Source organism: Pleurodeles waltl, chromosome 3_1 (genome assembly GCF_031143425.1).
Source record: "Pleurodeles waltl isolate 20211129_DDA chromosome 3_1, aPleWal1.hap1.20221129, whole genome shotgun sequence".
Classification (NCBI taxonomy): domain Eukaryota; kingdom Metazoa; phylum Chordata; class Amphibia; order Caudata; family Salamandridae; genus Pleurodeles; species Pleurodeles waltl.
In genome coordinates, this window is record NC_090440.1 from 793,529,622 (window position 1) to 793,556,703 (window position 27,082).

The 27,082-nt window shown below is 43.1% G+C and overlaps 1 protein-coding gene across 2 annotated transcripts in view; it reads left to right on the top strand.

Moving 5' to 3' along the window:
- The window catches only part of DENND5A (DENN domain containing 5A), a 298,910-nt gene that overhangs the window by 77,066 nt on the left and 194,762 nt on the right, over positions 1–27,082 (top strand). For both annotated transcript variants that reach the window (XM_069223636.1, XM_069223637.1), the window contains 2 exons: positions 18,126–18,341; positions 22,188–22,422. In XM_069223636.1, coding sequence (XP_069079737.1) covers positions 18,126–18,341; positions 22,188–22,422 — 451 coding nt within the window. The remainder of the gene's footprint in view (positions 1–18,125; positions 18,342–22,187; positions 22,423–27,082) is intronic.

Below are 27,082 nucleotides of genomic sequence, written 5' to 3' on the forward strand. Positions count from 1 at the left end.
CCCCTATTGAACCAACCACTGAGTTCCAGAGTTCGCCCAGAACCGGGCGGGTCTAAAACATATGAAAAAACTCTACTGCCTCCTCCCCACACCTCGGACATCTGGCTTTCACTAAATTAAAATGCCTCCGTAGCCTATGTGGTGTCAGATATGCTCTATGTAGTACATATAAGTTAGTGAGTCTGAATCTAGCATTTATAGAGACTTTGGGCATCCAGATCAATATGTTCCCCCAATCGTTATCCGTAATTTCTGTACCCAAGTCCTCCTCCCATTTCTGTTTAAGGCTCGTGAGGGGTTGGCAAAGAGCTGCTCTCATGCTCCCATAAAGTAAAGTCACTGTCCTATATGTGCCTACACTACTAGTTAAGTATTGACAGATGCTTGAAAGGGGAGGTTCTGCTCGTCCCGTTCACCAGTGCTTAGTGATGGCTTCAGTGACTGCTCTATGTGGCAATTCATATCGGCCCCTGAACTCTTCAAGTGGTAATAGGGTGTCTGCTTCAAATAATGTTTTGATGTTGCCCCTGCTTCTACCCAACTAGACAGTCCACTTCAGTCACCCCCATGGGGTAGTACTGATATAAAATTGCATTGGGCTCTCCGGGGCATAAGGCATAGCCCCCGCGATCTGCGGAGATAGCGCAGCCAGCAGGCACGTAGCACCCTCAGGTCCACGGAGAAGGTCGCGGCGGGAGGGCCAAGTCGGATGACCACCCTGGCCAAAGTCCGGAGATCCGGAGAAAAGGGTGTTATTACTTTGTCCGGCCTCACATGACTGGCTATCCATTTGGGTCAACCATTGCAGTTGACCTGCTAGATAATAGGTCTCCAAATCTGGAACTGCCAGTCCCCCATCTGCTGTTGGTCTCTGCAACTTTTCAAGTGCAAGTCTTCGTCTACCTGTCCCCCACAGGAATCCGATTATCAATGAATTCAGATCCTTAAAAAAGGCTAGCGGTATCCATAGCGGAAGTATGACAAAAAGATAAAGCAATCGGGGTAGCGTAATCATTTTCAACAGAGCAGGTCCTCCTGCCACTGATAAGGGTAATGATTCCCAAAAGGCCATATTGTTGCGGAGCATTCGCATGTGCTCGCCCTATATTACCTTCAAAAAGTTCTGCTCTGCTATGATAAACATGCACCATGAGGTATGTCAAACAACTCAGTTCCCATTGTAGACCTCTCAGGTCCTGAGGTGCCACTCGGTCAGGTGTGATGGGGAATAGACTGGATTTTCCCCAGTTAACCCGAAGGCCCGATAGTGATCCAAAATGATCCAGTAACTGTCTCTGTCCCTGAGTGAATCATCAGCATCAGCTAAGAATAACAAAAGATCATCAGCATATAAGGCCATACAATGAGTGTCTTCTCTCAAGCCTCTATAGGCAGTGCCCGCTTCTGCTAGGCTTGCAAGGGGCTCACTGGCCAAAAAAAAGAGGCGAGGGGAGGGCGGGCATTTTTGCCTGGTGTCTCGTTCCACTTGATAGTCTCCTGAAATAGTGCTAGCTGTGCGGACTCTCACCCGTTGCATGATATAAAGTAATCGCAACCAGGCTATAAAGTGCTCGCCAAGTCCAAATCTGCGTAGCACCTCATATAGGTATGGCTTTTCTAAGCTGTCAAACACTTTCTTGAAATCTACAGCAAAGACCACTGCGCTGTTTTTATCATAAGAGCTGTCATCGAGTAGCGAGAATAGTCAGCCTATGTCGTCCAGGGATACATCCCACCTGATCGCAATGGATCAAGCGAGGCATATGGGGTAGGAGACGTGTCGCTAAGATTTTGTTAAGGATTTTGTAGGAATTCACCAGCACTGTTGATTATAAGAGCAGTAGCTTCCCACTTGTAGTCAAAGAATCTAAAGCTTTGAAACCCCAGTGTTGGAAAATCTAGTATATGCACATTGCATTAACAATCCCTTCACAAATTCTGCCTCATATTGAGGCGAGGACCAAGAATCGCACCCTCCTATTCCAACAAATAATAAGGCGCAATGGACTGGACCATATCATGAATGAGGTCATGTTTATAATACAGCATTGTGACATTCAACTGGCTCAGATCTGCTCGTATTCAGCATGGCAGCATTTGGCTTTTTAGACAACTGTTTCTGTTAGGGCACGTCTATCCACCCCTCCCCACTATTTGCCAGGAGTCGGGGCTGCATTCCACCATTTCCTAGCGATAGTCTGCTTGGCCATCAGATAGCCCATTCCCACCAGTATTCTTGTACTATGTCCTCGCTCCCAGCCATCCATAATACCCAGTAATGCCGCCTTTGGCACCAGTGGGAAGGTGTAATACACAATCAAGGTGTGCATGTATTCTTTTTTTTTAAGTTTGAGTGCACAAGTATTTTGACCTGTTGTAAGTATTGAGGGCTTTTAACCACGCCCACCGCATGCCCATCACTTTCACTCGTTCATGGGCTTGTCTTTCAAAAATCCTTTGTTATCATTGGTAAATGCTTTACGTTTGTCCCTCCGTGGTGCGGTTTTGTTACTGCCTTGCAGACTGCCCCTGGATAATTGCACAATTGCCGATACGTTTGACTGGGAGCAAACTTCTTTTTCTTTTTGTGTCTCTCCTTCCCGTTCATGCTAATGGCAGCCATGGCGCTTTGAATCGACTCGCTTATGTCAACTGTTTTACTTTTAATTTTCAATTTAAGTGGCAAGAAAAGTCTAATTAGGAATTTACGACGCTAATATCTCTAACTCGAGCAAACGCAAGACCCGTTGCATTGCAAATGCTTGTTTTAATTAATATTACATGAACATGTGCCATCAGTTGTCTCATAGCAAAAACACACATTACAGTTATAATATATCAATAATGCAGTCCATCCCATTGTTGCGATGCTTCCACCACCCGGCCCACTCCATATTGTACAGTGTATCAAACTACAGCTCACCAGTAGATGTGCAACTAAGGGAGCCCAGACATCTTTAGAACGCATGGGTGCCTGTAGTTCCTCAGCATAGATCTCTAATTGGTCTTTATAGTGAATCATGTCCATCAGCCTTTGTTTGTGTTTATGCGCAGAGCGCTTTCGCAAGTGGATGACCATTCACTGTTTAGCTAATAATAAAGCTATTGCTGCAAACCTTCGGTTCGAAGGTTGAAGTTATTTCACCAGCCGCACATCTGGGGAGTGTAGTCCACAGAGTCCAACGTTATGGAGTTCAAAATCTTGCACCACCTGTGTCCAAAATTGCTGAACCCTGGTGCTGTTCCAGGAAAGGTGCACTAAGTCTGCATCTAGCGTGCCACACCTTATGGGTCGTGAATTGTCCTGCAACCCATATTTGAATAATCTAGCAGGGGTATAATTCATTAGCTGGAGATACTTAAAGTGATTTATCCGTAAATTGCAGTTTGGCGCTGTTTCCTGAGTGACTGACAGGGCCGGGTGATGGTATAGGCGAAGTGCCGGAGCATAAAGGGGGAGCTTTTGGGCTTGCAACCCAAGGGAGTGCCAAGCAGTCGTGGAGCAATGTATTGTGTTCCTTTCAGTGCTGGGCACATCTGTACACCTATGTGGCAGTATAGCCTTGAGTGGGGTGGGGTGTGTATCTTCTGCTTCAACCGCCAGGGGGGACATGTATGCATGAGGGTGGTAGCAATAGTGCACAAACTGCGCCTGAGCACAGAAATAGTGCAATTGGAAATCTGGTGCACTGAAACCTGCCTGTGCATAGGGCAGTGTCATAATGTTTCATCTAATGCGGGGTAGTTTGCCTGCCCATGCCAGTGTTATTAAGTGCGTGCAAATCGTTTTAAAAAAGAGACTGTGGGAGCACTATAGGAATGTTGGTGAATAGGTAAAGAAACTGTGGTAGTATTATCATCTTCATTATTGCTACTCTGTCAGCTAAGGACAGTAGCATTCTGGACCACCCAGCCACCTGGTCTTCCAACTTTGATATCACCCTGCCATAGTTTTTGCGGGGTCACCATGTCCGAGTCTCTGTGTATGCAAACCCCCACGTACTTAACAGGTTCATTGCTCCATTCCAGTTGATAGTCTAACTCGTGTGTATCGTGCTGGGTGTCAATGGGAGTCTCATTATTTTGCCCAGATTACACACAGCCCGCATCGTCTTTTAAAGCCAGTGTGTTCTCGCAGGAGTGGTGCCAGATTTCTGCCTGGGCGTCCTCTCCCCCATAGGCTGTCCCCACATGTCGTCAAGACGTGGCACCCTGGCTGGGGTTGTCCATTCCTTATTCTGCAGCTGTATCCAGTAGATTCCGGCTGCTTTTCATGCTTCAAGAGTGAGACGCAGTTGTGCTTATCTGGTTTCCCCATTCGGTCAAACAGATACTTCAACAGTGTTGCAGTAAGGGAGGTATCTATGCACCTGATGCTCCGGAAATCCCTGTACCAGTGGGTCTGATGACGCTGTGAGCATGGGTCTCTAATTGTACATGTGATTTTCTGCCCTGTTATCAACGGAGAGCAGAGTTCTCAGCAGTGCAGGAGCCTTATCTAGGGTACACATCAAACTGTCCAGTGTGTTCGGGAAAGGGTATCTTGTGCAGCAGCAGTATAGCACAGTCAGCTTCTGATGGGCCCTTGTAATACAATTAGTGTCTCCCAGGCTGACGGGGCCCCATAGGACTACTGCTGTTCAACTTTGTTGCGTTATATTACATAAGCTGTAGTGTTCCATAGAAGTGCAGGGTCACTTGATGATGTCATTTGCCCCACGTGTGTTGTGTGTTTTATTCCTTCCCTCGGCTTTACCTCATGTGTCTGTGCACGCGGCTGGTGCTGCGTGCGGGGTTTTGGAATGTTGGGGGGAGGGAGAGGGGTAGAACAACAGTTGGAGGCTTTCGAGTGAGGAAGTCAATAAAGAAGGAGATATTTACCTCACTTTCCGTCTCCTCATCATTACACAAGGAAATTTTGGCGACGAAGGACGGGATCAAAAAGCAAAATCCATTTGAGGAGGAGCAGGCTGTGTTCACTGTTCTGGACAGGCTTATCCAGTGCATTCTTCAAGCTTAAGTCATGTGAAGAGCCTGAGGTGTATGAGCTCTTATCCACTCAGGCATCTGAATACCTGCCAGCAAGTTATGACCTCTTGACCTTGATTTTCTGGCTTCTGAGATGACTTTGTGAGCTGAACCGTGAGTGATTAACCCTTTACATGCCCTGAATTAACTAATGTGCAATACCTGAAACAGACACAGGAGGGAGCCAGATCCTAAAAAATGAAATTTATAGTTAAACAAAGGCATTGTACAATCTAAACTTGAGGAGTTAAACAATTTGATAGATCATTACCTATAAATTATAAATAAAACCCCAGAAAATTAACATTAGAATTGCTGGCATAATGAATGCAGTGGCAATGCCAAGTACCTTTTTAGATGTTCCAGGACCCCCGGCAGAAAGCTGGACACAATGGATCAAATGTTTTGAAAAACATTTGGAGGCTATAGATGGAACCTAGTATGATCCAGCCAGAAAACAAGCCATGATGTATAACTGTCTGGGGGTAGAAGAAAGAAGGTTGTTTGATCACACAGCTCCTGTTGAGAAAGAGGAGGAGGAGGAAGATCAAGAATGTTTACTGAAGCCAAGGCAAGAATGAAAAACTACTTTGATACAACTATGAGCGTTATTATAGAAAGATATAATTTCTATTACCATTACCAAGCTCCAGGAGAGTCAATTGAGTCATATGTCGCCACCTTGAGGATGTTAGCTACAACATGCTCATTCAGAGACATGGATGAAATGATCCGCGATCAGGTAGTTATGCACACCACTTGTATTAAAGCGCAAGAAAAACTGTTGTGCCATCGCAATCCCAGCCTGGTGAAGGTGGTATCAACCATTAAAAGTATGGAAAGATCTGCATAGGTAATAAAATTGTTGCGCAAACCTGATAACCATTCAGCGGATGTCAATCTGATTAGCAAGGAAGGGGAATCATCTACAAGTCAAGTAAGGAAAAGCAATAAGAAAAGCAGTTCAAATTCAAGCAGCAACAAGATGACATGTTACCGCTGCGGATCCAGTACCCATTTAGCATCCAGCAGAGGATGTCCTGCCATCGGCAAAACTTGCAAAGAATGCGGAAAGGTTGGACCCTTCCTTAAAGTTTGCAAGTCTTCTCATGTGAAGAAAGTCTTCAAGGTGGAAGAATATAAAACAGACGAAGACTCAGACGACAACGAAATGATGGAGAATTTAGTGTTGCTTGTGGCCATCATCAGTAAGGAAGACTTACATAATCAACCCAAATGCAACATCCATGTAAATGGGGAGAGTGTGGAAATGCTAGTTGATACTGGATCCAGAATTACTATCTTGTCAAAGAACACTTATGAGACCTTAGGATGTAAAGCACCACTACAGGTTAGCAAGATTATTCCAGGAGCCTATGGAGGTCACAAAATAAAGCTAGAAGGAGTATTTAACGCTGATCTGAAGTTCAAGGACAAAAGTACATCCTCAAAGGTGTTCGTGGTAGACTACAATGTCAACATCCTTGGTTGGTTGGAGCAACAGAGCCTGAGGATGTTGATCAACCCATGTCAACCACCTACGTGTTCAGTATTCAAGAAGACAGTTTGGAAAACATTCTTGAGGAATACAAGGAAGTATTCAGTGGAAAACTGGGATGCCTAAAGAATTTCAAACATAAAATAATTTTGAAGGAAGACAAGAAATAACGTGTAAGAAACATACCTTTGCTCGCTCTGAGGTCAAGGCTATTTTAAAGAATTGGTGTGACGAGAGAATAATAGAACCCATCAATGCGTCTGAGTGGCTGTCGCCCGTGGTCCTGGCTAAGAAAAGGAATGGCTCAATCCGTTTATACATTGATCTTTGCCAACTCAACAATCAGGTGGCAGCTGATTGTCTACCATTGCCTCTGATGAATGAGATGGTGATGACTTTGGATCAAGCTAAATTCTTCACTACTCTGGACTTCAGTGCAGCTTACCATCAAGTTCAGTTGGAGAAAGGTTCAAAGGGTTACACAGCGTTCATCACTCCTGAAGGCGCTTACCAGTTCTGTATATTACCTTTCGGGCTGTGTTCAGCGTCGGCGGTCTTCCAACGAGTAATGAATCAACTTTTTTCAGATATGGAAGGTGTAAGGTCATTTCAGGATGACATACTAATCTACAGTAAAACAGAGGAAGAACACCTGTCTATTTTTAAAAAAGTATTACAGAGAATTCAAGACAGTGGTCTAACGCTACAAAAAGACAAATGCAAATTGTTCAAAGTAGAGTACCTTGGGCACCTAATTGATGAACAAGATGTTCGACCAAAGCCATCCCTAATATCTGCAATTTCAAACTCACCAACCCCAAGTAACAAGGAAGAACTTGCATTATTTTTAGGAATGTGTGAATTTCTTCTAAATTCATACAGAATTATGCTACAAAAGTGGAACCACTTCGGAAGCTAACAAAGAAGGATGCAGCTTTCATATGGGATGAGATATGTGAAGAAAGCATGAAAAACAAAAAAGAACTTCAGCTAGCACCTTCCTTGCAGTCCTTCAGTGAAAAACTACAGAGCATAGTGACCACTGATGCTAGTCAGGTTGGGTTGGGGGCTAAAGAGGAAAAAAGTATTGCTTTTGCTTCACAAAAACTGAGAGGAGCTGAGTCAAAGTATTCAGTAATTGAACATGAGCTTTTAGCCTGTGTCTGGGCTGTTACAAAGTTTAAAAGTTTTCTTTGGGGAAAAGAGTTTATTTTACGTACAGATCACAAACCATTAGTCAGAATCCTAGATGGAAAAGGTTCGAGTAAACCTACTCCAAGAATAGCAAAGTTTGTGTGTAAGTTACAAGAGTACCAATTCAGAACAGAGCATATTTCTGGCAAAGTGAAAGTTACTGCTGACTACTTGTCACGTGCACTGTGTACTAGTGAAACTGATTGTGAAAAAAACGAGTATGATGATGATGTTCTGGTTGCATGTTTGTTTAATAGTGAAGAGCCCCATAGTGCTATTACAAAACAAGAATGGGAGGAGGCCACTAGAAATTATAATGTATTTACAGAAATGAAAAAGTACATAATGGAAGGCTGTCCGCGTGAAAAGCGACTGAATGAATCATTGCAACCATATTGGAAAATTAAAGATTACAATACCATTGCTGATGAGGTCCTCCTCAGAGGTGAAACCCTTATTGCACCAATGTCATTGAGAGGGAGGTTGGTGGCCCTAGCACATGAACGTCATGTAGAAATGACAGGAACTAAACAAAACCTTAGGGAAAGATATTGGTGGCCAGCCATGAATTGTGACGTTGACATATTTGTCAGCCAATGTTCCGTATGTGCTAAAGCGGACAAAACCATGTCTGCTCACCGTTGTCCAATGTTATCTGTTGAGTTACCCGAAGGCGCGTGGATAAAAATCGGAATCGATTTTATTGGGCCAATGAATGTTCTTCCCCTAAACATGCGTTATGCCATTGTTATTATTGACTACTTTAGTAAATGGATTGAAGTAAAGTTTGTAACACAACCCACCACGTCTGAGGTAACAACATTCCTGAAGGAGGTGTTTTGTAAGGAGGGCTTTCCACGTCAGCTGGTCTCAGACAATGGAGTGCAATTCCTGTCACAAGAAATGACCATGTTCCTGAAAGTAAATAATATAGAGCACATAAGGTCATCCTTATACCACCCCCACAGCAATGGGCAGGTTGAGCAGGCCAATCGTTTAGTCAAAGAAACTATTCAAATGGCATTAAGGTCTCACATTCCTATTGAAGCAGCTCTTAGAACTAGACTATGGTCGTATCGCACCACTCCACACAACACCACAGGCAGAACACCCTTCGAGTTGCTCAGGGGTAGAGTGGCCATCACACAATTGCAGCAGTACTGGTCATGGCATGGAAGAAATGGGAGACAAAGAGCTTGAAGGAAAAGGGGATTGAGATGAGGAAGCTAGTTGATTAACATCAAAAACTCATGCGTTGAAACTATAATGCTAGAAATGCAGTCAAGGAAATTAATGTGTGTGCTGGTGATTTGGTGAGATTGAGATATTGGAAGAAAGGAGATAATATGAGCAAATACAGTGAGCCAAGGTGGGTGGTTAAAACTAAGGGCACAGCTGTCTTGTTGGATAATGGTCAATGGTGGAATGGATCAAATGTGGTCAGCGTTAAGTTACCAGAACCAGGCAGGGACCATGAAGTTGTTCATAATAGTTAGCCTAAACACAGCCAACCTGCAAACCACAGTGAACAGTGTAGAAAAAGCCATGAAAATGCTGCAAAAGGTAACCCTTCCAACATGTCTTCAACTACAGTTGTAACCAGTCCAAAGTGCACTGTAACGACCAAAAGAGCTATTCTACCACCTGTCAGATTCAAAGATTACTTATTGAATTAAGCATTGTAAAAGGGAAAAGATGTAGTGTTCCATAGAAGTGCAGGGTCACTTGATGTTGTCATTTGCCTCCCGTGTGTTGTGTGTTTTATTCCTTCCCTCGGCTTTACCTCATGTGTCTGTGCGCGCGGCTGACGCTGCGCACGGGGTTTTGGAATGTTGGGGGGAGGGAGAGGAGGAGAACGACGGTTGGAGGCATTCGAGTGAGGAAGTCAATAAAGAAGGAGATATTTACCTCACTTTCCGTCTCCACATCATTACCGAGCACATTGGGTGTCTTATTTCTGTTTTGTCTCTGTGGGAGGCCCTGGCAGGAGAGTCGCTCTAGTTTCTGTGAATGTTGTGGTGTTGTAAGGGCCACTATGTAGGCACTGGTAGGGGCCATGAGCCCTACAGGCATGTGTAGCAGAGCCGCCGAGCGCTTTCGTGTTTTCCCCATCATTGCCCTCCGCGGATCCCTCGGAATCGGCCTATTGGCAGGATTCCTTCTTTTCTTTGTCCAATGTAATTCACTTAGCAGGCACAATCCCCGCGTCTCGCTCGCACGTTGGACTCTTCAGTAGAGCTGGAGCAGTGGACTCATCCTGCAGCCCACCCCCTTCACCTCATCTTATTGACCACTGGGGCCCCACTTTCAGCGCAGGGCGCGGCCATACCTCGGCAAGTTGTATTGCCGCTCAGCAGCTCTTGGACCGTCACCCGCACCGCCACACCTGCCGATGATACACAGGAGCACCGCTTGCTCTTTTCAGTGAAATGTAGTAGTATCCTTGTAGACACTTTGAAGGGGACACTCTGCGGGTGCGGACAGCAGCCTCAGTGTTCAGTCGCAACCCTGCCGGCACTGGTGACCCCACCGTCGTCACCTCCTTCAGCCTTCCAACAGCAACAGCAGGATCCTCTGAGTAAGTTTTTGTATAGCAGCAGTACAGTCTTCAGCCCTCTTCAGTGAGCCTGGCTTTCCGTCGCTACCCGCTCTCCAGCTCTTAACCCTCTCTGGGTACAGCCAGTTATTTCCCCTCCTACGGTGGCCACCATCTTGAGTATTGCGGCCCAGTGTGCCATTTTTCTGCACAAAAGGATTTCCTCATTCACCGCTTCATTCAGATGTATAATTTAGCCACCTAATTTGCTGGCATACATGTTTCCACCTTGATCATCCCATTTTGTGGGTAGATGGCGATGGGATTACAGGATTTTGAGCAGGTTATGGCTCACGGCCAGCGGAGTTGCACTAAAGTGCGGCCATTTGCCCTGGGCTCTCTAGAAACCGCCCAGTGTTCTAACCCATAAAGAATTAATGATAGGGCAGCCCCATATTACATGAAGGAAAGTGCCGCCAGTGGTGTTACATCACCAGCAGGTGACGAAGGAGATCTACCCATCTTCCACAGCCTGGAGAGATGAAAGTGTAAGCAGTGTAAATATTTGAACTAGATTATTCTTAGCCATGCCAAGACTGCCAATGCTCTGGGGGCCGTCTTTTCCCCGGTCCTGTCATCGTCATCCAGTTTCCCCTAGGTCTTTCACTCATGTTTTTCTAAGGCTGGCAAATGGATCAGGGGAATTGACAATTTGAGATCTATATGCATGTTATATCCCTTGTTTACCAATTTGCATCTGAGGAGTGGAATTTAAGTAGTTTCACCAAATCATCTTTGTAGCTGTCTAGGGCATTTCTGAGCTGTAGGTATGTGAAGAAATTACTTTTGTGGGGTGAATAGTCAAACAATAGTTCAAAGGATTTCATGTTTTCTGTCTCCCAGACATCACTCAGCCTGACCTGGAGTCTCTGTGGAGTGGTCATCTGCTTGGGGAGTGTTCTGTGCCATAGTGTGGTTTCTGCAGTTATCTTGCCCTTCCAGCCAGTGTGTTTGACTGTATCTTTCCAATATTCAAGTGGAATTCTAGTAGTTGTGGGCAATGTGTGAGGGATTTGAGGTCCATGTAGGAGAGAGTATAGATTGTGTCACTGCAGTAGGAGGAGCTCAAGGTGTACCACTGAGTCTCTCCTGTCATTAAAAGGACAGTTATTCAGATCCATAAGCTGAGATGTCCAGTAGTAAAATTGGAGATTTTGATTCTCTAACCCACAGTCGTACATATCCTGCCTGCATGTAGCGCAAGATACCCATGGAGTTCCACTTGCCCATAGCAGATTGTGTTAGTAAGCGATGCAGTTTCTGCAAGAAATGTTTGGGAAGCAATTGCAAGTAATCCTGGAATGTATATAGGATGCAGGCACTGTGACTATTTTGAAGAGAGCACTTCGTCCTTTTATGGTGAGCGGGAGCTTTGCCCAGGCATCTAAGTCTATTTGAATCCTGTTTAACAGTGGGGCGATGTTAAGACTCCAGCTAAGTTCCGGGTCAGGCGAGATCATCACTCCCAGGGACTGAATTGGGTTAGGGCAGTGTTCAGTTTTGAAATGCAGTTGTTTGATTGAGGTAGACCCTCCAACAGCATATAGGTTGACTCCCCCAAGTTCACCATAAATCCTGGTGCATCCCCATAGATCTGGAGCGTGTGGAATATTCTAGGGACAGAAAGCACTGGTTACTGCACTACACAAAGTTAATGCAAAAGCTACTATAACACCCTTCCACCTCCATGATCTACATGACTGTTCCATTGGTTGAGTTGAATACCTTTGAAATACAAGGATAAATTAGCATTCATGGTTTTACATTCCTATTGCATTACCTAATTTGACAAGTGCAATATATAGTGAAACATATTGCAGCAAGAAATGTTGACATGTATTGTATATTACCAAACACAAGAATTTGAATAGAACCCACAGCACTCTCTCTGTTTCTTTTGATCGCATACACCTATTACACTTGTGCTCTAATTTTGTATACTTTGTGCACAACTGTGAATGTAACCCACTGTTTACCGGGTACCAAAAACCTTTAATATATGCACTAGGGATAGGTGTTCTCCCTTGGTTGCACTACCTCTGCAGTGTCAACTGACCTCTTATTTCTTCATTGTTTGTATACTTTGAAATTTTTTCACATTATTAATCATGTTGCCAACCAACTATTGTCTTTTACGTTTTTAAATAATGTTGTAGTGAACTAAAAACCTGTTTCCTGTTTCATTCATCCTTAATTGTACTGAACTGTTTTTACTTCCCAGTTCATTTCGGGCTGTCTCATACCCCTTCTTCAGGGGGTGAACATTTAATTTTTGTTGGTTTTAAAGAATTAAGCTCATTATAGCAACTCAATGCTGTGTTGTGTCTCCGTCACGTGGGTCATAAACTGACACCGCAGTGGATGCAGTCCTTTTTCCATGTTGTTTTTAGTGGCTGCCTCTACATCAGCATAAAAAATCAGCATAAGAGACAGCTGTGTAGGCAGACATTCTGGAAGAGTCAAGAGACGTGAGTGCTCTACCCAAATCCGCTGAGCCTACGGGAAAGAGGTCTAATGAAATTGAAGGGGTAGGGAAGCAACCACTCTGACAACACTAGAAGTTCCACGAATAAAAAACAGTTTAGTACAGACCAATTGAGGTGGAAATACTGATACAATCGCCCATGTGCCCATCTCCAAATGAAGAAATCAAGCTGGACTAGATTATGAAGCAGGCAGGGCCAGACCCATTATTTAGGGGACATACACTGGGCTCCAGGTCGTTACTGCTACTTTCATGCAGTGACACCATGACAAATAGGATAGGAGAAGAGGGTCTATTTGGTACTAGACTGCCAGTCAGCCCTATTAAAACCTTGGAGGAGAGGGAGGCAGTAGAGATTCTTTCCAGCAAAAGAGTGGTGATAACCATTGGCGTCTTTCTTTTCCAAAGTTAAGATCAGACAGAGGCAGATGGTTTTTAGGATAGGGCAAAAAGGAGAAATGGAGAGAAGACTGGTGAGAACTGCTGGCTATGCTGTTTTCTGCAGGAGAGGGAACCTTAACCTGAGAAGGATTAAGGAAGGACGGAGAAGGAATCACCTTACAGTAAAATGTGACACTGGAAGTTGGGAAAAAGATACCTGTGCACCCTATGACTGAACACCTTAAACCATGGAGGAAATGATGTAATATTTTCTGTTGTAAAGAATTGAAGTTCTCTCAAGAAGAAGGGAAGAGAGACTATATGAGAAGTGGATTGAGAAGTAGACATAGGAAATTCCCTGTAATCTTAATAGACATTAGAATCACACTGGGATCCAATTAGAGACTTTTCAGTTTTGAATCATTGTTTGTAATTAAACATAAAAACAGAAGAATTGCTCAGACCTACTTCATCTTGACTTTGGTGCGAGAACACACCAATAAACGGGCATCCTCATATAGCACACCTTAGACAAAGGGGGTCATTCTGACCCCCGCCGGCGGCGGAAGCCGCCAGAAGACCGTACCGCGGTCAGAAGACTGCGGCGGTCATTCTGACTTTCCCGCTGGGCTGGTGGGCGACCGCCAAAAGGCCGCCCGCCCGCCCAGCGGGAAAGCACCAGCAACAAGGAAGCCGGCTCCGAATGGAGCCGGCGGAGTTGCTGGTGTGCGACGGGTGCAGTTGCACCCGTCGCGATTTTCAGTGTCTGCCACGCAGACACTGAAAATCAATGTGGGGCCCTGTTAGGGGGCCCCTGCAGTGCCCATGCCAGTGGCATGGGCACTGTAGGGGCCCCCAGGGGCCCCACGACACCCGTTCCCGCCAGCCAGGTTCTGGCGGTGCGAACCACCAGAACCAGGCTGGCGGGAAGGGGGTCGGAATCCCCATGGTGGCGCTGCTTGCAGCGCCGCCGTGGAGGATTCCCTGGGGCAGCGGGAAGCCGGCGGGAAGCCGGCGGGAAACCGCCGGCTTCCCTTTTCTGACCGCGGCTTTACCGCCGCGGTCAGAATGCCCCCGGAAGCACCGCCAGCCTGTTGGCGTTGCTTCCGCGGTCGTTGGCCCTGGCGGTCCATGACCGCCAGGGTCAGAATGACCCCCAAAATCCTAAAAAATTCATGCACAAAACATGACGACTTTGCCATATTGTTAGCAAAATGCAGCCATACCATCAGCATCCTCGCATACCACAGTAACATACACTGTAGAAACACTTTAATAAATCTTGCATTAAAATCCATATCCCCAAGCACACAATTGGATTACTGGATTGTGATGCATAGACAGAGAATGCTTTATGTCACCTGAGGAATGGCTAAGTCAGCCACTGAATGCAGAAAAATGTGAGAGTCCAACTGCACACTGACTGCACACTATAGACTCCAAAATAATTTTGTGAGACTGAGTGCAGTTTACAGTCACATTAATCTAGACTTCCCTAATGAGTAGCTTGTGAGCTACTGAAAGCTTGCCAGCTATCTGTAAGTAGCTCTCCTGTGTGCAGACCAGCCTACTAAATTAGAAACGTTTGCTTGGTTGGGTTTAATATATGCATACTAAAATTGAAAGGTGTGCATTCAACATGAAAATGTGAGTGATTCAGAATTCATACGCTGATGTTTTGAGAAAAATAGTTGAATTTCCTTAATTTATTTAGATCTGATATTTGAGTGATAGATCATGCAGTGTTGGGGATATTTATTACTAGTAATTTTGCTTAGGGGTCAATAGCATTGCAGCTATGCTCCGATGTACTACCTATGTAGAGTCATTCTATATTGATTACATTACTATGGCAATCCTATGTGATGCACTAAGGTGATCACTGGTGGTAATCCTGCATTGGGTGGCCACTAATGTAATCTAGTTTGATGTGGTCACTATGTAACAATAATAATCTTACTAGCTCAGGATGATTTTCAATGAACACACATAGCTCTTATTAAAGAGGACACCTCTGCTAATCTAAACTAAACAAAAATATACTCTCTATTAACATCTCACGCCAAATACCAATAGTCATCAAACACAATTGATGACCCTCAGTTTTGCACAAAGTAGTATCTTGTTTGAGAATGCATTACGATGTCAAGTAAATGGTTGTTGGTGCTATAAATACTACACAAGAGCTAACATCATAAAGTCAATCAATAGAAGGATCTCCTTGGGGCATATTGAAGAGGAGACGCCTAGAACAAGAAGATGCAGAGTGTAGCAAGGGAAAGAAGGAGTCCTGACCCCCCAGATGCAAAATCTGATAGTTCCGCCGGAATAAACTGGGATAAAAAACTACTTTTCATGGAATCTCTTGGGTGTTTCTCATGCTGACAAAAGAGGCCTTTGTGGCGGGATGAAGGTGACAATGTGCAAGAAGAAATTTAAGTTTTACATTTGTTCTGGTAAAATAGTCTGAGCATTAGGGAAAAGTGAGGCATGCAAAAATTGTTTGTTTTGAAAAATAAGAAATATACGAAGGCAATTCTCAGAGAGAAAAAAGACCTAGACGAACGTTTATTGATATTTTATTACAGGCTTACCAGCAAGCAGCTTCACCATGCAGAGTAACCACAATGGGCAGTAAAGGTTAGTTGGAGCAGACATTTCTTATGCTGCATAATGTTACTGATGCATTAAAAACCAAGCTGTCCATGGCTGAACAAACATCAAGGGGATTTTTAATTTAATATATCACTGCAAACCACTTAGATTGTACTGATGATCAACTCTCAGGAGAACATGCTTAGTCTTGACTTTTTGACTTTTGACAAAGTGATGGTGACTACACAATAACAAATACACAATGAACACTTCAAAAAGGACCAACATGGCACATTCAAGGTGATTTCTCTAATGCAATTTCCCATTTCCCTAAATCTTTTGCTGAATGTAAAGGCAAATTCTACATTTGGGGCAGTGGGAAGAATATAAACATTATATTACCAGCTGAAATTGAAGATGTGCTAGGGAAGACATAAGCCCCCCAAAAAGTGAGAAGATGTTACTAAAGGAGATTGTAGTGTAAATCTTGCAGGTAGAAGAAAAGGCTAGAAATAGTATACCCAGGTTTGATGAAGCCTTAAAATCGACGAGGAATGTGCTCATTGGGAGTTTGAACTGAGAAATCCCATTAAAAAGTTCAAATGCCTCCTGACAAAACAGATCAAGGTGTGGAAGAACAAATAAAGAGAACTGCTAAATTTGAAGTATTCACAAAATATGAGGAATATGGGGCTATAATGCAAATTTAGATAAAATCAAATCAAAATAATGTAATGGACCTTGTATTACAAGTCCCTTTGATTGTGACCTTGAATTAAAATATCTTGGAATTACAGTCAAAAATTTCTGAAAGACTTAGTCCATGTTAATTTTCCCACAGCGATTAAGCAAAATCTTTAATTCAGAAGTGAAGTTGACTTGTACTAGTTTTGACCAGGTGTACAACCATAGTTAAACTATAAAATGTAACACAAATAAGCTCCTTTATTGAAGCCATCTATCTTTATGTCCCCATTAAGAAGCTACAGTTAGTGATAGTCGCATTTAGTGGGCATTGAAAAAGCACCTCAACTCTTGTTGAAATAATGAAGCCATTCATTTAAAAAGGGCAGGTTTTATTTGCTCCTTGTTTACATCTATCTATAGGCTATTTACAGGACACACAGTAAAACATAATATCCTACAAAATTGTAAGCTTTGAAGCTTTTAAGGCAACATATTTTTTGTATAACTTCTGCGTTCCAAAATTCTTCAAAAAGTGTGCTTAATTGTAGTTCAAGCTTAACTTAAATGGGGGTATGATATGTAAGAAAGAATTTGGATTTCATGTTCTAGCTTCTGCCAACCTAAATGTGGTATTTCTAGTTGATATTGTTTGCAAGAATGCAAAAATATATAATGGGCTAAAGTAGTCAGTAACAATTAGATGATTCTGATTTGATTAACATACTACAAGTAAGAAAAAGCTTGATATTTATTTGTTGTTGTCAAACTGTCATGTATGTACATAACACTTATGTATAATTTCCACGGATAACGATCTCACCAGGTAGTAATGTTTTGGAGATTTCTTTAAGCCAGGAAGGCCAGTTTGGTGTCAACCGCATGTTTCACTCAGGATGCTGGTGAAAATATGGGAACAAGGAAAAACGTGCAATCAGGTTGCAGTAATGGGTGCTAAACTGCAGCAATTTGCTGGCAGTAATGCACCTTGAGAGAGAATTCTACTTTGAGGCAGATACTTACAGCTAACTTAGACATCTCTTTCACAAATGGGAGCTGCATCAGAATTCAGTCACATGGCTTGGGTTTCCTCTTTACACTAAGTGGCGCAGTTGGCCTCTTCTGAATAGGAAATGGCGTAAAGTAGCTGGAAAATGCAGATTGGCCAGGGAAATTTCTGTATACCTTCTCCAGTTACCCCTTCTTTACAAGGTGATTCATAAGTACAAGATATTACGTGACTGCTGCTTGAGCCTGATTGTGCAGCAACCTCGTCTGTCGGGTTGTAGTTTTCAGACCTCCTTCTTTGAAAGAACATGTATGACTTTTTCTTCTTCAGGGGCTTAATCTGCTGTCCTAGGACAAGGGCAGGATCTTTCACCTTTATGTTTAACCACTGAACATGAACACCTGGTTTCTGATTTATTGTCTTTTTTATGCCATTTTCTTAGTTAGCTCATACAGACTCAGTTTTGTTCATAATATTGTTTATAGTAGAAGTGTAAAATAGACATTACTTTTATCACTTATTTTACACTTACACATAACACCCACTTTGTTTGTTGTCCTTATGACATATAATTGTACTGTAAATCTAAACAAATTATTCTCAATTAAGTGTCAGAATTTCCTGAAAGTGTAAATATTGCACATTGTTTTTTCAGTTAGAAATTCGTGAGGAAACTACCATCAACAAAGATCTCAAGATTCAGTGTGATGAGGAGGAACTCAAGATTTACCAGTTGAACATTCAGATCCGTGAAGTCTTTGCAAATCGTTTTACACAAATGTTTGCAGACTACGAAGTATTTGTAATCCAGCCCAGTCAAGACAAAGAATCCTGGTTTTCAAATAGGGATCAGATGCAAAATTTTGATAAAGTAAGTGTGCAAACTTAAATTGTATTTTAAAGTATACATAACTGTAGCATTCCCTAGGGTGTAAACCTACATTGCATGAACACATACTCAGTAAATCGTTACCAGTCATTGCGTACACTACAGATCTAGAGCAGGAAAATATGGGCCTAAACGACAACCGACAGATTCCTGCCAAGATCCTGGTTATTAGAAGATCTCTTAAATCATCACATCTACTCACCTGCATACCACTTATGCATCACAATTTATCTTTCTATCTTGCTTATGCACACAAACATTCTCACACACACAATATACAGACACATGCTCACACGGCATCTAAAGAACCACCTGACTTCACAAACAGATAATCACCACAGTTAAAACAATAACTATACTTTGTATTCAAACACAGAAATATATATGCTAGCAGACATGCCTATTTTTACACATAATCCACAACTGAGGATCCCCACACAAGAGTCAGTAACAAATACATGCACATGCAATTTCAAACCATTTGATATGTCTCTAATGTGTGTGACAAGTGACAGACATATCACACAGTTTTTATCCCTTGCATACATCACATATAACCATAAAACTACACACATGTGACACAAATATTTAACTAATACAAATAAGACAGCAACACATTAAAAAGGGTGGTTAGATAGAGCAACAGTATTCCTGTACCCACAAGTGCTCATTCTGTGTGTATTGGTACATTGAGGCTCTGAGAATACCAGCCTGTTACAAGTATGGCCCTCAGGAATGGGGAATAACACACCGGAATTAGTGTTTTAATCAATGATCTTTCACTGATTGTAGGGCAGCATTCACATTTGTGGGGTGCTGTTCACCACAACATTTTACCTGCTCTGTGCAGATGAAACCAGTGAATGAAAAACCCAAAGTCATTATATTCAGGCAACCTTAGTAATTGCCAATGCAACCAGCGACTACTGTTACTAGTTGCATCTGGAGTTGTAGACCTCTTGTAATGTGTTGCACCAAAGCATTCCATTGCTACTTTTTCCTTTTGCCACTGTTTCCTATCATTCTCTTCTTCCTACCTTCTCACTTTTCTTTTCTCTTTTCTACCTTGTTCCGAGTTAAATCCTGATGATGAAAATTAGACTTGTCCCCCAAAATGGAGTGCTGGTGCTCAACACATACACAAATTAAGCACTGGATTTAGCTGCTGAGGTGAAGAATGTCACCATAGAAAACTGGATGATTAGAGCCATACTTCCTGAGGCAAATGGATTAGGCCAAGCCGCTTTGTTAGGATAGTTGCAGCAAGTGAGCAGTATCTGTATTTTGTTTACTCTATAATGTTTGATATAAAATATTCAGACACAACAGCTGGGGTGGCTTAGCACTGTAGAAAGCAAGTGGCTGGGATAACAACAAGATAACGGATAACCCTTGTTTTAAAAGCAATATCAAATAGACTACTTTGCAGGGGTTTTCAAAGTGCATATCAAATATGCCTACAGGCCATAATGCATGGGAGTCACCTAAAGGCAGGGGAAACAATATTTAATTGCAAAAGATAGAATGAGAAGCACAGGAAGCAGAAAAACAATAAGTCATGAGGAAGGAGCGAGTGGAGAGTTCCTGTTATAGGTTTTTTTGAGGCACACTTTGAACACGTGGCATGAGAGAGAGTTTCAAATTCTCAGTGCATTACCACAGAAAGATCTTATTCCTGTAGATAACTTGCTAAAACGTTGAGGTTTGAGGTAGAGTAGGATTGACTTACTTTTGTGTTTTGTCCTGATAGCTCAAGCTTTTTGGAGAGATAGGGTACGTTTGAATAGACCTCTTTGTAAATAGAGTGTGATTTCAGTGGACGCTATTGAAGAGGCACAACTCCAGTGTGATCAGATCAAATTTCAAAGGGTAAGTGATCAGTCTAGTGTCAAATACAAGGTGGATCCTATAATGGTTGGTGAGTAGGTCATTGACAAATTCAATCTTAAATATTACGAGTGCTTGAACAGCAGATTTTGTGTGTTTCCTGGAGATTCAGGGTTCACTTTTGCCCAAAAGCTTTAGTTACTATTGCATAGCCAGAAACCAAGTACGTTAGTGGAAAACAAGTGTTAAGGGTGATGTTTAGTTTCTTTAGGTTGGTGGTTCAATGCCTAGGGGCTCTGTAGTTTTTATTTTAATGTAGAAGGTGAAGCTCATTCTTGTGAGGGCTTAGTTTAAGTTTTGTCTTAAACATCTAGGAACTGATATCCTTCAGATTTAGGATTGGATGACCATTGCTACATATTTATGGCTGTGACCATGATGGGTGGCATGGACAGGGAAATCATTGTTCATGTACAAGAAGAAAACTCCTTGAGGTCAGGGCCATTTATTCTTTGTTTTACGTAAACTCCGACCTTGGGAGTTTGTTTGTGCAAGGAAAATATAAATGCTAAGCTGGACCAAAACAATGTGACACCCTAATTCACTGCACTCTAGAGTGGAGCTGCTGGTACATTGGTTCCAGTATAGGCTCAGAGATCCCTGTGGGTGGCCCTCTGCATGGTGAGTAGATGCTATTGCCTCCGTTGACTTGGAGAGCTGGATTCCTCTTGTCTAGCCTTAAAGACTCTCTTTATGCAGTTGATGAAAATGAATGAAAGTTCACAGTGATGTACTAGCACTCAGCTGTTCCACTGTTTGATGCTTTAGAAGGCTTTCTTTGCATCAAGAACATTTATAGATTATGGTCATTACTCAAATTTTGCTCAACCCAACACTTCACATAGGGATATCATAATGCTTTATTGGCATAGAAGGTGAGAGACAACCTTGGTCAAATGATTTGCTAATTATACTAGGCACAACCTCAGAAAAAAAACAAGAAAATAAATAATTTAAATAAAATAATAATTAAATAATAATAATTTAAAATAAAGAATTTCATAAAACTACTAATTATCCCACTCCTATTTAACGTCTTTAGAGACGCAGTAGAGGAAGGACATTTGCTCCAAGAATTCACTAGAACAAAGATATTATTAATACCACAACCGTCAAAGACCCACTAGAAAGTCCCAAGAAAATACCTTTATTGCTTATAAATATGGATACCAAAGTTTTAGCAAAATTATTAGCTTATGGACTGAAGCAGCTATTGCCCCTATTGACTCACCCAAATTTTGTTGGATTGAGGTTGGGATGATCCTTGCCCAATCATCTAAATATGTGCTCAATTCAAACTATGCATTGAGCACAGTTTATAGATAGTCATGTCCCATTATAATTGGTCTATAATCAAATAATGATCTAACAGTAGTTCACTGAGTTGTTCCATTTCGCTAATGTCTCGCATGGTTTCACTACCCAAGAAAATCATGTCTGTCCTGGTGTATAATTGGCGTACCGGTGAGTAATAGAAGAGGTGCATGGGTGCTGGTGCCTAAGGTTAATATTGCAAGTAAGGCAAATCTTACATTTGCATATGCTGTGCAACAGCACCCTTCTAACACTCCAGAAGAAGGGTGACCAGAGACAGTGGTAGCTAAGACAGCTTTGAAGGACTGAAAGCTATTGCAACAAGGCGATACGGGTAGGAAGTTAAAGGCAATGATGAAATATGCAAATAAGTGCATAAATAGCACACACTGCATAAACCTGTGTGCATACTCAGATGCATTAACAACAAAGATTACTACTTGGGTAGAAGTTCTATAGCGATATCAAGTTAATGACCTTCTATATATTACACAGTATTGTTAATCAGCACTCCATTGTCAAGGGGGTGATTTGGGTTGTCTTAAAAGCCTACCATTTTGATGTGAACAATATTTAACATTTTAAATGCCATACACATCACATATGTGTTTTTTTTCTTTTTCTTAGGCATCCTTTTTGTCAGATCAGCCAGAACCGTACCTGCCATTTCTTTCAAGATTTTTGGAGACTCAGATGTTTGCCTCCTTCATTGATTATAAAATTATGTGCCACGATGAAGATGATAAAGATCCAATTTTGAGGGTCTTTGATTTTCGGGTAGATAAAATTAGGCTGTTGAATGTTAGAACACCTACTCTACGAACGTCAATGTATCAAAAATGCACTACAATTGATGAGGCAGGTAAGATTAAGAACAAACATTTGTAAATCATGGGAATAGAATATAAATCCATGCCTGATGTATTCATTGTTTACATAATTCAGTAACCTTTTATTTATAAACTATGATGGTTTTTTTTCTAATTTAGTATTGTATGTTAAAAACAATAGGTACAAACGCTGGAGTGACAAGGCAATAAAGTTACAGATTTACGGGTGCGTCAGGTTTGCTGGGCTTCTTCTTCCTTGACATTGATGGATCTGAGTAAAGCCTACCACCGACTCTTCCAGATAACAAGGCCAAATTCAGGAGTATAAAATGAAAGAAAATTTACCACAGTTGTTAACAGTTGTTAATTTGCTAGCATGATCTCATTCAGCCGGGCACACTTGATTTTGGGACAAATTCATCTGAAGAAAATTTCCTATTTTTACAAAACGTCCTCTTTAGGCTTGTTAATACATTTACCCAGGGCATACATCTGAATAGTAACTGCTCTCCCCATGCCTTTCTGGAGACCCATTAGAATGGATCTTTCCAAGAAGCTGTGCATGGCCTTCGGTGACAAGCAGCTGAACTTATGCAGGTATGGGCCCAGATAGCAATGTCTCTGGCTATTAGATTATCTAAGCCATCCCTCTCCTCACAGTCCTTTCAGGCTTTTCCATCTTTGTCTTCACCTCCTTCAAGCATGAGCTAACTTAATACATTTGAATCTATAGAGATTTACCAGCAAAAGGACAGAAAAGAGCTGAAGGCTATGAAGGGTATTTTACAAATAGAGCCTAAATGGAGGAAAAGAAGTGTTGCTTATTATCCTACCCGATACTCATGGACCATTCTCCCTTGATTACGGTTGTACTTCTGATGATGGTAGGGCTTGGTAGACCATCTCCTGGGACACAGTGTATCTCCCTGTATTTAGCGAGGGCTTAATCTAAGTGCAGTTAGACCCAGAATATTGGTGCATTATTAAGATGTAAGTAAACTCAGTGGTGATCTGAGATCAATTATTAATGACTTTAGTGTACAGGCAGTTGCAGTATCTGTTCATGGGCGGAACTGTATTCATTCATGCTACTTTAATTGCATTTCAGATGTTATTTCCCTACAAATGGTTTTGTCTGAAGAGCCTTGTAAGGAAATGCCTCCTTGGCATGGTTGCCCCCTGACTTTTTGCCTTTGCTGATGCTATGTTTACCATTGAAAGTGTGCTGAGGCCTGCTAACCAGGCCCCAGCACCAGTGTTCTTTCCCTAACCTGTACTTTTGTATCCACAATTGGCAGACCCTGGCATCCAGATAAGTCCCTTGTAACTGGTACTTCTAGTACCAAGGGCCCTGATGCCAAGGAAGGTCTCTAAGGGCTGCAGCATGTCTTATGCCACCCTGGAGACCTCTCACTCAGCACATACACACTGCTTGCCAGCTTGTCTGTGCTAGTGAGGACAAAACGAGTAAGTCGACATGGCACTCCCCTCAGGGTGCCATGCCAGCCTCTCACTGCCTATGCAGTATAGGTAAGACACCCCTCTAGCAGGCCTAACAGCCCTAAGGCAGGGTGCACTATACCATAGGTGAGGGTACCAGTGCATGAGCATGGTACCCCTACAGTGTCTAAACAAAACCTTAGACATTGTAAGTGCAGGGTAGCCATAAGAGTATATGGTCTGGGAGTCTGTCAAACACGAACTCCACAGCACCATAATGGCTACACTGAAAACTGGGAAGTTTGGTATCAAACTTCTCAGCACAATAAATGCACACTGATGCCAGTGTACATTTTATTGTAAAATACACCCCAGAGGGCACCTTAGAGGTGCCCCCTGAAACTTAACCGACTATCTGTGTAGGCTGACTAGTTTTAGCAGCCTGCCACAAACCGAGACATGTTGCTGGCCCCATGGGGAGAGTGCCTTTGTCACTCTGAGGCCAGTAACAAAGCCTGCACTGGGTGGAGATGCTAACACCTCCCCCAGGCAGGAATTGTCACACCTGGCGGTGAGCCTCAAAGGCTCACCTCCTTTGTGCCAACCCAGCAGGACACTCCAGCTAGTGGAGTTGCCCGCCCCCTCCGGCCAGGCCCCACTTTTGGCGGCAAGGCCGGAGAAAATAATGAGAATAACAAGGAGGAGTCACTGGCCAGTCAGGACAGCCCCTAAGGTGTCCTGAGCTGAGGTGACTCTAACTTTTAGAAATCCTCCATCTTGCAGATGGAGGATTCCCCCAATAGGGTTAGGATTGTGACCCCCTCCCCTTGGGAGGAGGCACAAAGAGGGTGTACCCACCCTCAGGGCTAGTAGCCATTGGCTACTAACCCCCCAGACCTAAACACGCCCTTAAATTTAGTATTTAAGGGCTACCCTGAACCCTAGAAAATTAGATTCCTGCAACTACAAGAAGAAGGACTGCCTAGCTGAAAACCCCTGCAGAGGAAGACCAGAAGACGACAACTGCCTTGGCTCCAGAAACTCACCGGCCTGTCTCCTGCCTTCCAAAGATCCTGCTCCAGCGACGCCTTCCAAAGGGACCAGCGACCTCGACATCCTCTGAGGACTGCCCCTGCTTCGAAAAGACAAGAAACTCCAGAGGACAGCGGACCTGCTCCAAGAAAGGCTGCAACTTTGTTTCCAGCAGCCTTGAAAGAACCCTGCAAGCTCCCCGCAAGAAGCGTGAGACTTGCAACACTGCACCCGGCGACCCCGACTCGGCTGGTGGAGATCCGACACCTCAGGAGGGACCCCAGGACTACTCTGATACTGTGAGTACCAAAACCTGTCCCCCCTGAGCCCCCACAGCGCCGCCTGCAGAGGGAATCCCGAGGCTTCCCCTGACCGCGACTCTTCGAATCCAAAGTCCCGACGCCTGGGAGAGACCCTGCACCCGCAGCCCCCAGGACCTGAAGGACCGGACTTTCACTGGAGAAGTGACCCCCAGGAGTCCCTCTCCCCTGCCCAAGTGGAGGTTTCCCCGAGGAACCCCCCCCTTGCCTGCCTGCAGCGCTGAAGAGATCCCGAGATCTCTCATAGACTAACATTGCGAACCCGACGCTTGTTTCTACACTGCACCCGGCCGCCCCCGCGCTGCTGAGGGTGAAATTTCTGTGTGGACTTGTGTCCCCCCCGGTGCCCTACAAAACCCCCCTGGTCTGCCCTCCGAAGACGCGGGTACTTACCTGCAAGCAGACCGGAACCGGGGCACCCCCTTCTCTCCATTCTAGCCTATGTGTTTTGGGCACCACTTTGAACTCTGCACCTGACCGGCCCTGAGCTGCTGGTGTGGTGACTTTGGGGTTGCTCTGAACCCCCAATGGTGGGCTACCTTGGACCAAGAACTGAACCCTGTAAGTGTCTTACTTACCTGGTAAAACTAACAAAAACTTACCTCCCCTAGGAACTGTGAAAATTGCACTGTGTCCACTTTTAAAACAGCTATTTGTCAATAACTTGAAAAGTATACATGCAATTTTTATGATTTGAAGTTCCTAAAGTACTTACCTGCAATACCTTTCGAATGAGATATTACATGTAGAATTTGAACCTGTGGTTCTTAAAATAAACTAAGAAAAGATATTTTTCTATAACAAAACCTATTGGCTGGATTTGTCTCTGAGTGTGTGTACCTCATTTATTGTCTATGTGTATGTACAACAAATGCTTAACACTACTCCTTGGATAAGCCTACTGCTCGACCACACTACCACAAAATAGAGCATTAGTATTATCTATTTTTACCACTATTTTACCTCTAAGGGGAACCCTTGGACTCTGTGCATGCTATTCCTTACTTTGAAATAGCACATACAGAGCCAACTTCCTACATTGGTGGCAGCGGTGGGATACAAGACTTTGCATTTGCTGGACTACTCAGCCAATACCTGATCACACGACAAATTCCAAAATTGTCATTAGAAATTCATTTTTGCAATTTGAAATTTTTCTAAATTCTTAAAAGTCCTGCTAGGGCCTTGTGTGTTAAGTCCCTGTTTAGCATTGTCTTTTAGAGTTTAAAAGTTTGTTAAAAGTTTGAAATTAGATTCTAGAAACAGTTTTAGATTCTTTAAAAAGTCTCCCAACTCTTAGCAAAATAATGTCTGATACAGAGATGAATGTGGTGGAACTCGACACCACACCTTACCTCCATCTTAAGATGAGGGAGCTAAGGTCTCTCTGTAATATCAAAAAAATAACCATTGGCTCCAGACCTACCAAAATTCAGCTCCAGGAGCTGTTGGCAGAGTTTGAAAAAGCCAACCCCTCTGATGATGACCTCACAGAGGAAGAAATTAGTGACTTGGAGGCCAATGTCCCTCCTCCAGTCCTAAATAGGGAGAACAGGACCCCTCAAGTCCTGTCTCCAACTGTGTTAGTCAGAAATAGTGAGTCCCTCACAGGAGGGTCCCACATTTCTGAAATCACTGAGGATCCTCTCAGTGAAGATGACCTCCTGTTAGCCAGGATGGCCAAAAGATTGGCTTTAGAGAGACAGCTCCTAGCCATAGAAAGGGAAAGACAAGAGATGGGCCTAGGACCCATCAATGGTGGCAGCAATATAAATAGGGTCAGAGATTCTCCTGACATGTTAAAAATCCCCAAAGGGATTGTGACAAAATTTGAAGATGGTGATGACATCACCAAGTGGTTCACAGCTTTTGAGAGGGCTTGTGTAACCAGAAAAGTGAA